At 43.2% G+C, this 11,369-nt stretch overlaps 1 protein-coding gene across 1 annotated transcript; it reads right to left on the minus strand.

Moving 5' to 3' along the window:
* Nucleotides 1–6,764: 6,764 nt before the first annotated feature.
* Nucleotides 6,765–8,460, minus strand: ascl1b (achaete-scute family bHLH transcription factor 1b). The gene has a single exon (XM_030054549.1). The coding sequence runs from the start codon at nt 8,296–8,298 to the stop codon at nt 7,687–7,689; it is 612 nt and encodes a 203-aa protein (XP_029910409.1). The 5' UTR covers nt 8,299–8,460; the 3' UTR covers nt 6,765–7,686.
* Between the last annotated feature and the right edge of the window lie 2,909 nt (nt 8,461–11,369).

Consider the following 11,369-nt stretch of genomic DNA (forward strand, 5'->3'; position numbering starts at 1 on the left):
CCTGGTCCTCTCTAGCCTCATATTCCCCTTTTCCACCAAAAAGTTCCAGATCTGAAATCTGCCGGGTCTTGCTCATGGAAAAATGTTCCAGGGGCAAAATGAGCACTCAAAGCTCTTGCGTGTTTGCATTTCCATTGCATGCTGAGAGGAGCAAATTTAATGCAAATAGGGAGGAGATGACTAGTCATTCTGTGTGTGAGTGACAACAGCAAAACAGTGAACGCGGAAGATGTCAGAGCCTTTGTTATGTTCATAATTATTCACTACAGCGCTGCTGTGATGTTGCACTTGACTTTGGAGAGGAGACGCGTGGGGGTTTCAAAATGAGATTTGGGAATGCAAGAAAAGTAAGAACTGAAAAGAAAAACTTGCTTCACATAGATTAAAGGAGATCAGCTGTGACAGGGCATGCAGCTGCAAACAGACACAAACAGTATATTTTTTCTCTAAATTACAAGCTGAACAATCTCTTGATAGAACAACCCTTTTAATACTTTGTGTTTCATAGCTGTTATGTTTTTGTGTTTCTTGCATCATATGTTTAACCAATCGGGGATGTTCAGTGCTAAAACTCCACCCCGCCATCCCGGACCCCTGGGAGCTCAGAGAGTACTAATTCAGCTGCATGGACAATTTTGGGGCCAAGAAACCCAACCCCCAGGGCAAAAAGATGGATTGATTCCTCTAGGGGGAAACAGGGGGTTCCTGGTTCCTCAAAAGGATTCCTGTGCTCTGAATCCTCCTCTCTTGTGTACAGTGAGATCCTGCCTTCCTCTCTCTTCCTAGTCTCACTGTTATGCACATCCCTACCCCTCTAGCTTCTTACTTCATCTTTCTTATCAATCCCAGGCCAGACTTCGCTAGTCACATGCCAGTCTAAGACACTGAAACTTCCTGCTACACTACAGCTCAAGCTTATAGTGCAATCATTGTGTCCATCACTCTCTTTCCATCAATGGAGCCTCAGCATTAGCCTCAGCTCTCCTCTTCCTCCCCAACCCTGGCATTAGCCCATGCAAGCCCAAAAAACACATCTCCCTCTCCAGCTCTATACAAGCTGTCCACTCTAGGCTGCAGCCTCTCTGAGCCATCATTACAGTCATTAGGCAAGAATAAGCTCTGTATCACAGGAGTCCACCAGCATCCAGTTTAACCCAGCACAATTAGCACATCCGTTGGAGTAGAATTACCCTGTAAAATGAGAATGCTCAGGACAAAAGAGGCAGGAGAGTTGGGATTGAAAAAAGAGGGTAAGTGTGAGGGAAAGGGGGAGAGAGAAGGAGAGGAGAAATAAGGGAGGACAGGGAGAGATTAAAATTGTTTGAATTGAGTCCACGCTCGCCCCATTCATTTGGTATTCTGCTCAAATCAGGGCTTTTGTTCAGCCCGGCGTAAAGTAGTGTCAATCATCTCGACCCGGTTTTGTAGAATGGGGAAATTTATTATGAATTTGCTCCTGCAAATAATGAGGACTACCCCCTGCCTGCTCTCCCTTTCCCTCCTCCCCTTCCCCAAACTACCTCCCCTCGCTCCCTCCTTGCCCCCACCCCCATATCAATGCAGCAGAATAGGCAATAGAGAGTGAAGTTAGCAATCTCAGGGCCACTCGCACTCTGGACCCACATCAAAGTGACAGAGACGTCCAATCAGATTTGTCTTACAGGCATTACATGATGAATATGGTGCGGCCGCAGCACAAAAGCGCCTTTGTGTCTCCTCCGAGCAGAGACTATTCACAGCCCGCCACAGCCAGCCAGAGTGGAAGTAAATGGCCAAAAGGGCCCAGGCCAAAAAAAAGCACCCAAACTTGTGCAGCACAATGGCCCATGCAAATCACTGCCCCCACCACCTCCACCCCAACACACAACCCCACCTCTTCCATCCCTCCACCCTTCAGCCCCGAGCTTGGTTCCTCCTCTGCTGGGTCGTCTGAAGTTTAGGGCCTATTCACACACATACTGAAGTGTCAGTTAAAAGTGCTGAGCTGCACGCATTCAAACTCCTTTTTCCATCCTCCTTATTTGAAAAGAGAAAGATTTCTTTTTTTAGAAAGACAGAAGAAAAACATGAGTCGAATAACTGACTTTTTTGTCAGAGAGTAAGAGCGACTTGGCGGCTGTGAGCAGAGGACGCCTATTTAAGACTTTTGCTGTGGGGAAAGAGGATTTCTAGCACTTTGGAGCGCCCTCATGACATTTGCTTGCATGAGGTAGAAAAGATAAAATGAAATCTGATGGGCCCCATTTGGCACAGAGAAAGCCATTGTACGTGCTTTGTTTAAAAGTTCCAGGTATCCATTCCTTTGACACATGATGAACAATACGGCTCAGTGCATTGAGTTAGTAGGCCACTGAATCTGACTTCTTTAGAACTTTTTTACCAGATGCAGATGAGGAGACCAAAAGACCTAGAAATATGTAATGCAAAGGATATATATCTTGACCTTTTTCGGGGAAAAAACACTCCAGGAACTAAAGAGCTTAAGACTTAAGTAAGAATTAAATTGCAAGGGACTGGACTATGTTCACGTTAGGCTGCATCTAAAGCAGATACTCCACATGCAGTTAGATTTCAGTATCCATCAAGGCATCGTGATAAGTGTGCATGCATATAGCAGGTATTTTCAGCTGCATTGGTTCAAATTTAAAGGTAGATTAAAAAACAAGCATGAAACCATCTAGACCCATGGTGCACCTGTATGTCTGTTATTTTCCAAAAATCAACATGACAAATTCACAAATGCTGCTTCACATGAACAATATTAAAGTAGAGAGAGATTCAAATACTTTTTTTTTTTTTTTTTTTTTTTTTTTACAAGGATAGATTATCAGCTACAATACAACTTTGACGAGTGTCACTTTGGCATTTCCTGGTTGGACACACACAGTGTCAACTTTGACAAGCTGCATCCAAAGCGCACTGTGCATGTGTCCCACAAGCAACACAGTCATCAGAATAAAATGTTACCATTTTACATTTCTGCAAACCAATTGATATATTGAGGAATCAATAATTCTGAACCAAAAATTTGTTCCATATCTACATTTAGACTGACAGCCAATGTGGTGGAGCCTGCGTCAACATCACGTGAATGTAAGGATAGCTCCTTACCTTCTTTAGCCACCTTTGTTTGCTTCGTTTGACACCAAAACTAATTGGTTATGGTCATGGTTAAGGTTACTAAATGTTAGCGAACATTCACTAAAAGTAGTTAGCTAAAAACAAAGCTCTCAATTAACACAGGGTTCGAATTGCAGCCTGCAGAAAAAATCCTGTTGATTAAGCCATCCGCCATCCCACCTACCTCTTAACCTTGTGTTTGTCCCTCACTTTATAAAACATTGCAAAACTTGAAAAAGTGACATTTCATTGTAACTTTGATCCACAAAAACATTTTTTCCAACATTTTTTTGGCCAACAAATGTCCCTTGCAGATCATCAGTGAGTGAATAAGGAACCACAATTTGCCATGCAGAGCAAGAAAAATCAGTATTTGGCATAAGAAGTAGTGTATCCACTACCCAGGGCTTCACTAAATCACTGGCAAAGAGAACAACAGAGCTGCCTGTGGACCGGGTGAAAGGTCATGAACCTTTAGCGCCTCCGTTCACCGACCTTCACAACAGACGCTACACACACATTACTGCCCCTTACTCTCACTGAGCTTTCTGTCTGGAAGTCGACCAGTGTGTGAGTGTGAGTGAGTGTGTGTCTTTGACTGCGTGTGCACATACACAGGTATGTGGCAGTGTGATTGCATGTGCATACACCTCTGTGCATGTGTGCATGAGTGTACCCCAAATCAGCCGAACATTTGTTTTCCTTGTATGTTAAACATAAACGTGTCTGTGCCGCTGCTTAAACATTAACACCTCTGTAAGCACTGGCCAAGGCTGTGCACCATCTATCTACACATCCTATCGGCGCTTTTATCTCTATTCATCTTGCCTGTATGTTATGCTATGTACAACAGTATGGATGATTTCTGCAACTGTAGGCTACAACTGTAATTCCAGTCTAATTTCACAGCAATTATAAGGACTAGTATGCTTATTACATTTCTGCTGTTTGTTGGGTGCATTTTAAAGAAAAAAAAAAATAAAGCATATGAAGTAAACATTTATGGCACTTTCACATAGCCATTTGTTATACAGTGCCAGATTTATTCTATTTAGGAGCCATTCAATTAGAGCAAAGTCAGTCTTGGAATTTTACGGTCTAAAAATAAATATGTTTTCTGCCATGACAGGAGAACTTTTTAAAGACAAATGTAGACAGGTTTCTGGCCCAAGAGCCAGTTTTCCCTGTTTTATAAGTCCAGTGGCCCACTTACTGTTGAATCTGGCCAGCAGTGGTTAATGCACCTGTTGCTCAGCAGAGAGAAGCGACTCTGGTGTGTGACGGGGTGAACATCTTCCAAATACTGACACTTGATGAATGGGTGATGATTTCAACAAGTGCACCTCTTCCCTCCTGAGCAATGTTCAATTAGAATAAAATATGTGTCTCTTTCTCCCAGATGTTCTTTTACTTTCTACTACTCTCTCAAAAAAAAAAAAAAAAAAAGAATGAATGAATGGATATGAATATGTGGAGCAAAGGCTACATTCCGGAAAATGAGATTGAGAAGGTTGTAATTAAGCACAATAAACATTTCAGCGAGTGACTTGCAAAAGTCTTAGAGGAGAAAAAAAATGCTCCTTATAAGTAATTTTGTAACAGATACACTTGGCAAGTGGCAACATTCATTTTTCCAGTCTGGCACCCACTGCTGCTTGTCATCGTGGATTCTCCTTCCAAATGATTCACGTTGTGGGACATAAACACTGGTGAACGTTATTGCCGGCGGGGTCAAAACAAAAAATGTATATAGCACAACAAGACTGTTGAACTACCTCCACAATACACATTTCCAGCGCGCTTCCCATCCGATATTGCAATCCATATAAACGACGCTCATCTGCTATTCATGCAAAATGATCAAGTCTTAAAAATCCGCAGAGTGCTCTGATGCCTGCATTCAGGGCAACAGCTGAACCCCCACCGGCGTCTCCGGTATCATTATCTTGGCCAATTTAGTCATATATTGTGTTCTCGGTACGTGCGCAGCCGGGATTTCCAAAGCTTTACGCATACATCAGGGGTTTATGCATGAAAATGCTCATGCATGACCGAGTTGTCTGTGATTGATTAGTCATCATTTGATTGCCCCAAAGTGAACATCGCCCTCGTGTATTGTCAAAGTGAAAATTACCCACCGCCAAAGTGACATGAATAAATCTATTTTCTGCCTTGCTCCCTCCCTATATCTTAATGGCCCAGGAGAAAATTGCATATCCATCTTAGGGGGACAAGAGACAAGCGTTTATTTTCACTTGTGCCCTGGCCTCTGCCTGACACTGAAGGACATTAGAAATAGCATTTCACGCGTATAATAATGGGCCAGCGGGGTATTTCTCTCCAACACTGGTTCTCTTTTTGAGTCCTGGTGACGTAGAAGGTTATATAAAGCAAAGAGTAATTAATGTCATTTATCACTTATTTGAGTTTGTCCTGCCTTTACCGACAGGACTCACAGCCAACGCGAGCCGTTGACCAATGGGAGCGCCAGAGCTTTTGTCACAGAGTGGCAGGCACGTGGCTTACACCTGCAAGCTGCAGTGTGTGTGTGTGTGTGTGTGTGTGTGTGTGTGTGTGTGTGTGTGTGTGTGTGTGTGTGTGCGTGCGTGTGTTGGAGGGGGCGGGCATTTTCAGGTACAGGACACAATGCAGATCCCATTTCTGTTACTTTTGGTAAAAAAAAAAAAAAAAAAAAAAATCCAATTATCCATCAGTGAAATATGCCACGTCACAGGTTTGACCTTCCCTGACCCGCGCAACTGCTCACAACTTTATCCCCCTTTGATTCAGTATTCCCTAATGTCTTACTTATGTATTTTCTTCAGCATATAGGAACTATAAGGCCAGTCTTAAGCATCTCAGCATCTCCACTTATTTATTAATTTTCCCACCCACAGAGAGCTCCAGGTGAAATTAAACTCGTTATTTTTCATTCTGCCTGGCTGATTTTGGCATCAGTGTTTATTTATAATAGACGATCTGCCATAATACGCATAATGAGGCGCAAAGGCGCACACAATAGTGTGCACAATGGGGTGTTGTGCTCTCCATTTCGCAGGAGATGGGCTTTTTGATTGGGCTGTGTGCGTCCTGAAAAACACAGTTGGGGATACAAGCAGTCTACAACCCCGGGTTTTATTTAGATTGATCTCAATCGGGCAATAAGAATTTTGACCCTTTGCATTGTCTTGCTGACTTTCCCCAGGCCGTATTTCAAAGTGACTATACCCCTTTGAGAGGACTGAATTGTACCCCTCGGCCCCCTCCCTCCTCTCGCTCCAAGCCCTCTGGGCTATTGGGTAAAGAGAGAGCATGCAAAAGAAACAATGCAATGCATGAAACGTAATATTAATCTCCCCGTCCTGAATGCAGACAAAGCGCAGTAGAAGGTGCACGTCTATAATGGTTATTGAGTGTTCACCCAGCTGCGCAATTTTCCCCGTGTGCCCAACCAAGTCGGGAAAAGGTCATACCGGGGCTTTGAATAGAAGAAGAGAAGCTCCCTAGTTTGCTCAATAACCACCCCCTAACACACACACACACACACACACACACACACACACACTCCACATATTAGCATGTACAAATGTGCAGTATGAACTAAAATGTAAACTGATAAAGAAGCAAACCATTACAAAAGCACGTAATATAAATAGATTCATCTTTATTTATAAAACTTGTTTTACACAAAATATATCTGTTAAAATCGTATATTTACATTTTAGGCTACGGGAAATGGAGAACAAGTGCATACATTGATAAAGGTCTCCTTGTCATCTATGAAAAGAAAAGAAAAAAAAAACTTCAATCTGTCACAGGTAGTTGTAGCCTTGATATTGCTGTCCAGTCATACGCATACATGCCAACTTACTGCCTTGCTGACAGCTGGCTATCACTGTCAGGGGAGTGGCAGTGGCTGTTGTTCGAGAACATTTGTTTAACTCAATGTACAAAAATATTTCTTCATATTAAACAATGCATTGTATAATACAATTCCGTTATCAAAGGAAAACATGTACAACAAGAAAGTTCAAATCAGTTGACGCATCATCTTTGCTGTATCTTCCAACAGAGGTGGCAGCTGAGGAAGGCAGTCCTGCTCTGACAAAACAGTCTTCAGACAAGTCCTCATGAACTACAGCACAGTCTCTGCTAAGCCAGCTGTTTCTGATATTAATTGCACTTATTCAAACATTAGATCAACAATTCTTTACTTCCACGCATCAACTTGACAGTGTGTCCATATCCCTTCTTCTAGTAGGAACTTTAGAGCGACTGTTTATGCTTTGCAACAAGAGTGTCTCTCTCTCTCTCTCTCTCTCTCTCTCTCTCTCTCTCTCTCTCTCTCTCTCTCTCTCCTGCTTTGCTCCTGCAAAAGCAGCCCAGGATAAGGGAGGGATGCAACAGATCACTTCCAAACACAGAGAGCACACGCCGATGCCTTGCTTCTAGTGCAAGACTGATGATCGGATGCGTTTGTCAAATGTCAGTCTTTGTCAGCATTTCTGAAAGAAGTCGGTCGCTTTGACGCGCACATGCTGCTGTGTAGTTTCGCTGTTGTCAGTCTCAGTACCTGTCGAACCAAGTTGTAAAGTCCAACAGCTCCTGCTCCTCTGAGCTCAGGGGCTCGTAGCCGCCCTCATCTGATGAATAGGTGGAGTGAGGCGACTCAGGGTCGGCAGAGTAGCTGTTGGAAAGAGTCGGGGATGGTAACCCGCACTGGAAAGCAGCCGACACAGCGTCATGTTCGTCCAGGAGCTGCTGCAAGGCCCTGATGTACTCCACCGCTGACCTTAGGGTCTCCACTTTGCTCATCTTCTTGTTGGCGGCGCCGTTGGGCACATGCTGACGCAGCGTCTGGAAACCCATGTTGACCTGTTTGACCCGGTTCCTCTCTCTTTCATTCCGCCGGGCCACGGCCACAGGTTGCTGCTGAGGGATGGAGTAGCCGAGGCCGTTGAAGCTCAGGCGCCGCTTGCAACGTAGAAGTTCCGGTGAGCTGGAGCGCTGTCTCTTCAGCACTTTGGTCTTGCTTTGGTAGCCGGCCGCGCTGGTGTTGGGGTGCACCGCCGGGACCGCGCAGTCCTGGGCCGGGGCGTGCAAGGTGATGGTAGCGCGTCTCTCGGTAAGTCCAAAGGTGCATGCATTCTGCGTGGTGGTGATGGTTGTAGTTTCCATCTCGCCAATGCAAAGACAAGGTTGTGGATGCACGGGACAGCTGGAGCCTCAAACGCTCTGAGGAGGAAGAAGCACGGGAAGGCTTGGCAGTGCACAGCTCTCGTGTCCTTCGCGTGGGGACCGTGTGGCTTGCTTGAGTCCAAGTCTCTCTTGACTGCGCCTGCTTACTCCACGAGCCGATCTGACCCAAACTTTGGCAGCACTCCTCTTTTTCAACACGCGCCCCCACACACACCCCACCCACCCCTTTTGGAGACGCACGCTTCGTCGCGAGGCCCCGCCCCCGCTGTGTGATTCTTCTGCTCGCCGACTCCCCCGGGCCAGGCGCGTGGCTCCGGGAGCTCAATAAACAATCCCGAGCTTTCACTGCGCCGGGAGCACGCGCTGGGCTCATTTACATTCCAATGTCTCTAACTTGAAGGCCCATTGGTCGATTCAAACGGCCTGCAACCGTGCGAAAAGAAAGAAAGAGAAAAAAAGACAGAGAAAGAAGAAAAAATAAAAGAGAGAATGAAAAAGTGAATGGTTTGGTTCTTTGAAATGCCTTTTGAATTTGACAATGTACCCCTGGCAAGTCTTCAAATTATCAGTCTTCCCCCCCTTCTCCATCTTTCTCCTCTAGCTCTTTACAATCACAAATACCAAGGACGCTGTCTCCTGTATCCAGGCTACAGCTTTAGAGAGGAAAATAAATGGCAAGCGTGTCTCTGAGCAGAGTAATTGGCAATTATAAAGCTCGCATAGAGACACGATTAATTTAAAGGTAAACATAATGTTTATGACATGTGGGAGACCCGAGGGAGCATATCGCAGCCGTGCTTAATGACCCTTCAAATGAGTGCGCTGCAGGTGCAGTTTGTCGGCACTTCCTTCAGCCAGGATAACAGCCAATCCTTATAGAAACCGTCTTCCATAAGTCCAACACGAGAAGTGTAGGTACCAGTCTCTTAGTGATGAACCACAACTGTTTTATATGCATTACACACACGCCAATTATAGTATTGAAGACCGCTCCTTTCCTATACCAGCAACGCAAAAATGAATTTACAGTGCAGATCCACCGATGCTGCGGTGCTGCTTTCAGCACCACGTTTGACTGGACAGTTAACGGCACTATTGGTCAGCCTGTAGACTGGCATCGTCGTCGCCAAATATATATATAGGCCAAATATATGGGCTATGTGTTTGTTTGTTTGTTTGTTTTTTCCCCTCAGTTTGTATTTTCACAAATTCTTAGAGATACTTCATATCCATGAAGAAGTCCTATTTCCGCAAACTCTGACAATGAGATATTGCTCTGCATGGAAATGTGGAAGGGTGTCGCTGCCCGAAGGCCACTTACGCCCTCTGGCGGCCAAATATTATAACTAACCTGTTCATTTTCTCATCCTTCTTTTCTCATTCTCATCTTTTAATTTTCAGCTCTTAGTTCAGTTTTTATTTTATTATTATTAATAATAGTAATTTACTCATATACTTTATGTAGATAGATAGATAGATAGATAGATAGATAGATAGATAGATTCATATTGACTTTATAGCATTTTTTATTAATAATAGTAAAACAAATATCTTATTACAATTAATAATAATAATAATAATAATAATAATAATAATAATAATAATTGTTATTATTACTGATTAATAATGAGCACATGCTTACATTGGTAGAAGGTGGAACCTTCAATTTCACAAATCACAGGTCTTAATTCCCTTATTAATTAAATTAATTCTTGATTCTTGATAGGTTAAGAGGTGTGTGTGTGTGTGTGTGTGTGTGTGTGTGTGTGCCTGCATGCATGCGTGTGTGCGTGCTTGTGCGTGCACATGCAGCCATCCGATACTGTCCATATCAACTTCGTATTTTCCCCTTCCCCATGAGCATCAGCCAAAGCTTACTTAGCGACAAACAGTCCAACTGAAGCTGGGAGGGCAGGTGTATGATTTTAACAGTGGTACAATGTCTCTTCCCAGGTATAACTCATACATATACTTTATATAATTGGGATAAGAAAAACAATGCTTCTGTCACATACAGGTGCAAAACACACAGAGAACAAGAAATAACTAAACTTGAGCGGCTTTGGGACTTTACAGTATATTTCCCATACCATACTGTATTATATTTGAATCATACAGTAATTTAATTGGTAATTTGAAAAGAGTTTGACAATACATTTGCCTGCAGGACATAGTTTAGCTGATAGGCTGGAAAAAAAGGGGAGATACGCCTGCACTATACTGAGTGGGCTAATTCAGCATTAAAAAGAAAAAAAGAATAGAATTATCATGTGATGAACCTCGAGTATGAACTGGAATTTGACTAGACAGGAATATAATTCACCATCATGTATGCTCTGCTAGGCTGCAGTGAATGGTGGCTGCTTTGGCATGGTATTCCCCAGTTTCAAAAACCCTTTATCTTCCCCTTTCACTCCTGCCTGGCCTTCCCCTGTTGACACCAGAGGGCGCCTTGTGAATACAGAGGGGAAGCCCCATGTTTGAAACCAATTATTCACTTTCACACGATGCAACTTTTCCCCCCCAAGTTAGGAAGTTAATTATTATATCATTCTCCTTAAGTTCCCTTATTCTTTTTGGCGTGTAACTTAAAATGTCACCCTTCGGTGGAGATAATTTTGTGTAACTGCTTTGCTGCCTTTAGTACTGGATTACTGGAACATATTAAGAATATCATGAAATGCTCTTAGTAAGTTTAGGCAAATATTTGTGTGCCCTACATTGGTGGAAATACAATGGTGTTTAAATTAAATTTCCATTTATTCCAGAACATATTATACACTACCTACTTACATTGCAAAGGCCAGTTTCCTTTGCTTGAAATATAATAAAGTGGCCTTTGTACAATTTGAATCTGTTACAGCGTTCAACATTAGGCCTATATCCTGAATGCAAGATCAATAAGATGAATGAGATAAATATTTATAAATGCAATCTCTGTAAATTGTCTGAAAATTTTGTTGCATATGTAATATATGCAGGTATGTCAGTTCATCAGGTAGTCAGTATCTCATCACTGGTCCTCACAAGCAAAAAGCAAACAACTGATG

The sequence above is a fragment of the Myripristis murdjan genome, chromosome 6 (genome assembly GCF_902150065.1).
Source record: "Myripristis murdjan chromosome 6, fMyrMur1.1, whole genome shotgun sequence".
NCBI classification, from domain to species: domain Eukaryota; kingdom Metazoa; phylum Chordata; class Actinopteri; order Holocentriformes; family Holocentridae; genus Myripristis; species Myripristis murdjan.